The 6000-nt window shown below is 47.1% G+C and overlaps 2 protein-coding genes across 2 annotated transcripts in view; both read left to right on the top strand.

Annotated features, from left to right (window-relative positions):
* LOC311325242 (unconventional myosin-X-like) overlaps positions 1-915 on the top strand; it is a gene marked incomplete at both ends in the record, with an annotated part of 12620 nt that extends 11705 nt beyond the window's left edge. Inside the window, 3 exons of the mRNA XM_084457910.1 lie at positions 1-111; positions 313-504; positions 805-915. The exon at positions 1-111 is cut by the window's left edge and continues 366 nt beyond it. Of these exons, the coding sequence (XP_084314036.1) occupies positions 1-111; positions 313-504; positions 805-915 (414 nt within the window). The remainder of the gene's footprint in view (positions 112-312; positions 505-804) is intronic.
* A 244-nt stretch (positions 916-1159) lies between these two features.
* Positions 1160-6000, top strand: part of LOC311325241 (rano class II histocompatibility antigen, A beta chain-like) — a gene marked incomplete at both ends in the record, with an annotated part of 28806 nt that continues 23965 nt past the window's right edge. The window contains 2 exons of the mRNA XM_084457909.1: positions 1160-1195; positions 5494-5577. Of these exons, the coding sequence (XP_084314035.1) occupies positions 1160-1195; positions 5494-5577 (120 nt within the window). The remainder of the gene's footprint in view (positions 1196-5493; positions 5578-6000) is intronic.

Raw genomic sequence — 6000 nt, 5'->3', positions numbered from 1 at the left:
CTGGACAAGTGGAAGAAGCTGCAGGGGATGAGCCAGGAGCAGGCGATGGTCAAATACATGGCCCTGGTCAAAGAGTGGCCCGGCTACGGCTCCACACTCTTCAACGTGGAGGTGAGAGTTCTGTCCGTCCCATCCACTAGCCTGATTCTGTGGTGAGGGAAAAAACGCTTTTAATATGACATTTGTCATGGGGGCCTTTCATATTCTGGTCCTCAGTGGGTATGAGGTAAATGTTTCAAGAAGATTTCCTGATCATTGACCTGGAACCGCAACACATGCATACATCCCCTCTTCCTGTGTCCTGTTGTCCAGTGTCGGGACGGAAGCTTCCCTCTGGAGCTGTGGCTGGGAGTGAGCAAGGAGGCCATCTCGGTCTACAAGCGCGGCGAGCCCTGGCCCCTGGAGGTGTTCCCCTACGAGCTCATCCTCTCCTTCGGGGCCCCGCTGGCAAACGCCTACAAGATGACCGTGGAGGGCCGGGAACTGCTGTTTGAAACCAGTCTGGTATGTAGATGCTGAGAATCCCTCCGTTTTGGGAATGTTTAGTATCCAGTCACGTAGAAAATGTAACAGTATTTAGACGTCATTCACTCCTGAGTTAGAGGGCTTTCCCGCCGTTTGGTAACACAGGCTGAGAAAACATCTGATTTGATGGCTTTTATACACAGTCGCAATGTGTTATGAATGGAGCTTGTATTGTGGGTCTGTGGTTGAATGCGCATCATTGAGAGTGTCCACGTCTCTTACTGTAGCTGAGACAGTAAGAACCGTCAAGTCCTGACCCTTGTCTGCTCTGTCCCCTAGGTTATGGACATCGCCAAGCTGATGAAAGCTTACATCAGCATGATCGTCAAGAAACGTTACAGCAACTCCCAGTCCGTCAGCAGCCACGGCAGCCAATGCAGTGCCTGGTGAGGCCTTTGCTCCCTGACCCATTCAACCTTTAACCTTTGGTCACCCGCCGACGGCCTGGAGAGGTCGAGAGCGGCCAGCGATCGCCCTGCCAAGACAGCCAGCCTCGTTTTGGAGAAATGCTTTGGGACTCTTTGGGCTGGACAAGGAAACGCATATAACACAGCTCTTACTGTAGCGCTAACCAGCTTGCACTGTCTTTCTGATGCCGTGCTAACGCTTCGTTACGGGGAAGGCGTCCCATTCGATGTCACCGAGGCAGTTCCTGTACGTGTTGAGGAAGGTGAGCAGACAGTCAGAATGTAAAAAGGCAGCATGGATGGAGAGACCACAGGAGACCGCTGTTGTATTTGAACGGGTCAAGCTTCATTTAGACCCACTCCTTTGCCTAGGAAAACTCTGGGACTGCTAACTGGTGATCCTTACTATCTTTGGCGTTACCAAAATATGTAAATATATTCAACTCAGTAGTCAAAAGCATTTCAAGTTCTGTCTTTGAATGCGATGGCGTGTGTTTGTTTGAAGAGGACTTTGCCAGAGACATCGATGTCACACAAGTGCCTGGTTATGAAAACGAACGCAAACCTTTGCTAGAGCAACTTCATACGCTGTTGTACTTCTGGAAAAATAAATATTAAGACAGTAAGAACGGTTCCAGGTTCGTGACACTCTTTGGCAAAGTTGTAGTAGATTCAGAAGGTGCTTTATGTATTTCCCTCAACCGACGGTCTTGTAACGTTCCTGCAACGTCGTTTCAACGACCCACAGCATTTCACTGAGCTCCGCGGGCGGCAGCTCCTCCCAAAGATACGCAGGACTTCTCTAACGCCGTGCCTTCATGTATATTGTGTACACTTGTTCTTTTTGACCTGTTTTGACTCTTAAATGTGCAATGTTATATATATATTATATATATATGAATATAATCAAGTGTCTGTATATTTGATAAATCTCTGCTTTCTCTTTCCTGGATTATGACTACACAGCGATACTGACGAGATAACCTTGTTATTCTCCTCCCAAGTCAGTTTCAAAGCTGACGTTGGAAGTAACATCAGCGATATACAATACTGCTCTCGATGTATCTTTTTTATTCCATTTGTATTAGCTGTGTGATGTATTAAAAATAATGTTTCTAACAATAAATGCATCCATATTTATTGGAGATGTGAGTAATTGTCTGGGGCGTATACGGATCAGAGCTAAAGAGTGAACATTAACTGCTACTGTGAAGAGAGACATCCACTCTCACTTCACAACCCGGCCCAAAAACAACCCCTAGCTCATATCCTTCTTACAGCCGGCTCTAACAGAACTATGGCTGTCATGTCAGGGAAGGTTGAGGGAGGTGGTGAATATGACACACTCCTACCTTCTAACCAGGTCCAGTGGATGCCCCACTGTCGCCCGCAGACCACCCTGAGTTCGATAAATACCCCCGTGTCAGCTGTGGATGTTGTAGTAGTTAACACACACACACACACACACACGTACACACAGACATACACCAGCCCACGTCTGGCTTTAGGCCTGGGCCATAGCAAACACACACCAGTATTTGCCATGTCTCTCCACAACTCCTCCACAAACTCCTGCAGAGCTGGATGCTGATGTCACATGCTGTGACTTCTGGGGGGCATTATAACTATTATAACTTGGGGAGTATTATAACTATTATAATTATTATCATAACTATGCTAAACTTCCCCTATATCTTAACTGACAGTCCGCTCTGTACATTGTTATGGAGGCCCGGTATGATGATGATGGTGTTAGGGGGCGGGCTCGGAGCACGTCACCAGCGCTCTCCGTGCGCTCCGACCTGCCGTCTACCTCAGCGCGCTCCACTAGGGCGTTGGCTAGGCAACGGCACACCTGGGCTCAATCCCCAATCAGCACACCTGAGACTGACGAGCAGCAACCCCTACAAAAGCCTCGTTGACCAGCCTGCCGGTGCCAGAACGTGGCCACCTACCCGGTTTTTCTCCAGCCTTTTTTCTTGCCTGATCATTTTCCCGGCGTGTTTTGTGTCTCATCCTCGTCTGTGTTGTTTTCCTAAGGACCCCCAGTTCATACAGTATGTCTCCTCTCGTCTCTCCCCGGAATCCCAGCCCCTCCCGTTGTCTCCCTGGAAGCCCTGCCCCTCCCGTGCCTACCTGGAACCCCTGCCCCTCCCCTGCCTACCTGGAACCCCTGCCCCTCCCATGCCTACCTGGAACCCCTGCCCCTCCCATGCCTACCTGGAACCCCTGCCCCTCCCGTGCCTACCTAGAACCCCTGCCCCTCCCATGCCTACCTGGAACCCCTGCCCCTCCCGTTGTCTCCCTGGAACCCCTCAGACCGAACCCCTGAACTTGACCCTCGCTCTGCTCACGGACCTCTTTGGATCACGGACATTGTTCTGATGCCTGAGCACATAGTCCAACGCCCCACCGTTCATATTTGATTTGATTTATTGATTTGCTGAGGGACACCGCAGGTTAATGAACAATCACTATAGGATTACAGAGCAATGCAGATAGCAAATGGAAACTATCCAGGTTGTAGCCAGAAGCTAATTTCCACCTGTAGTCCCTGGGAATATGTCCCCTAAAAATAAGAATACAAAACTAAAAACATGCATCAAGATACAGAAAAATCTAAATACAGTGGCAATATACAATAGTAATACATAATATACATACTGCACCACGCCTGGTTACTCACATCTACTCACAGCCTAACACTGCACCCACACATCATTACGTGCAATGTCCTTCTGTATAGTTGCTCGCTGGCTTTTCACCAGTGCCTCAAACATCCTTTCTGAGCGAGGGACCACATCAGCTGTCAGTGGCCTACTGCTGTGTCACTAGGCACACCTTGCACCAAAAATACAACTTCTCCATTTCCAACATACATTTCCTTCTTTCTCTTCCTCCCTCAAGTCGTTTTACTAACATTCTCTTGTACTTTGCAGAACATTTAAAACAAAATGCAGGAAAAATAAAATACAGGAATAAAAGTTACAGTGCAGTGTATGAATAAATAATTATTTGATTTAATAAAAAGCGGCAGCAAAAAGAAGTCTTCAATAATAAAATTAAAGATAAATACAATCATTAAAACACTTGTTCTAAACGTGTCCTCCTGTACCAGTGGTATTGTGGTTGCAGTCTTCCTGCGTGGTTCCTAAAGTGTTTTTTTGTCTTCCTGTGCAGTTCCCAAAGCTCAATACATCAACATGTGTGCTACAAAAGTCAACTATACAGTAAATTATACTATAGACTGAAGTATTATAAAATATAAATATCTCCACTCATGACACTGAAGCAGCAAACCCTAGAGCTGCTCTGAAAGCATCTCTAATATGAGACACACACACACACACACACACACACACACACACACACACACACACACACACAGCTACCCCTTTGTCATGTCCGCCTGCTCCTAACACACAGCCTGCTGCTCCTAACAGTCAATCATGAGGCTGTAACTCTACGCATGACACATGGTCAAGAGGTTGTTGTTCCACTAAACGTGAGAATGTAGCCTGGTCCCAGCCCCTGAATAGCACTCCCATTTCAGGGCGTGGAAAGGCTCTCGTTCAGGGTGGTTTCTCAGGGGGAATTCCAACCAGGCCAACCAGCATCCTTTGAATGTGATGACGGAGTTAAACTGTGCAATGTGGTTGGTCAGGGCAGTGGTCTTTAAACTCTTTTCGATAATGTACCCCCTTTGAAATATTGTGTCAGCCAAGTACCCCTAAAAGCCTTTAAAGAGGAACACTACAGCACCATCAGTGTAATGTGAAATGTAATCAGTGAAATGAAATTTAGGCTAACATTTGACATTGGACACATTTTTGTCTAGCATAATCTGGGCCAATACAACAGCAGCTGGAAGTAACAGGCCTTTGTCATAGAAATTATAGTTTCATCATCTCCTTTTGTAATTCACCACCTCCCTCAACTTTTCACATAGCTGTGCTAACCTAATTCATGACAGGATGACCTCCAGGAGGTCCACACACCTAGAAATCTGTCTACTCCAGAATAACCACCCTTTGTCCCTTTGTCTCCAATAAATTACCGCCTTTTCTCATGTCACGTGTCTGTATTCTCGACCACGCCTGCCATTTCATATGACGTACAATGGGTTAGCCAATCACATCCTCAAAGCGCCATACCTGTGTTTTGCTTGAATATAAAGGCTGCGCTGACCAAGAGGCGGCACTTCTTTGGGATACCACTCATGTGCGTCGTCTGGAAGTCCTTGCGCTCGTATGTTTTCTCAATAAACCAGACTTAACCTGTTTGAGCGAATCTTGGTAAATCCTTTTGGACTAGATCAGTTAAAATCCATTACAACTTCAGCTGTGGTGAAGGGCTTTCTGGCTTTAGCTACAAGCAAAGACACCGCATAGAAGCCTCAAGCGCTTTAGCTGATGTTGTGGAGACTATTGAATACAAAATGTGGTTTATCCAACTTACATTAAAAAATACATTTAAATCTTTTTAGTGAACCTATTATAGTATATACAAAAATGTAATTAACATTTTTTAAGTGTCTCACGTACCCCCTGCGGGGCTCCAGGGTACCCCTGCGTCCCCCCATGTGAGAACCACTGGGTCAGGGGGTGAAATCATCACTGAGGACGCCCTCTTCTGCAACGCCCATGTCAGAAAACGCACTTTCAGACTGAGTAACCAAGTTAAGTGAAATGTCAGTCTGGGTGTCAGGCTGATTAGAATGGGCAGCGTGTGATCCTAAGGGACTGTGACCGTGGTGTCATGGTTGGTGCCAGACCTGGTGGTTCTAGTGTCTGAGACCTGGTGGTTCTAGTGTCTGAGACGTGGTGGTTCTAGTGTCTGAGACGTGGTGGTTCTAGTGTCTGAGACGTGGTGGTTCTAGCATCTCAGACGTGGTGGTTCTAGTGTCTCAGACGTGGTGGTTCTAGCGTCTCTGACGTGGTGGTTCTAGCGTCTCAGACGTGCTGGTTCTTGTGTCTGAGATGTGGTGGTTCTAGCGTCTCAGACGTGGTGGTTCTAGTGTCTGAGACGTGGTGGTTCTAGCGTCTCTGACGTGGTGGTTCTAGCGTCT

Source organism: Borostomias antarcticus (genome assembly GCF_949987555.1).
Source record: "Borostomias antarcticus genome assembly, chromosome: 24".
NCBI lineage: Eukaryota > Metazoa > Chordata > Actinopteri > Stomiiformes > Stomiidae > Borostomias > Borostomias antarcticus.
Note: the sequence above shows the minus strand (reverse complement) of the source record. Positions and strands in the feature narration are given on the sequence as shown.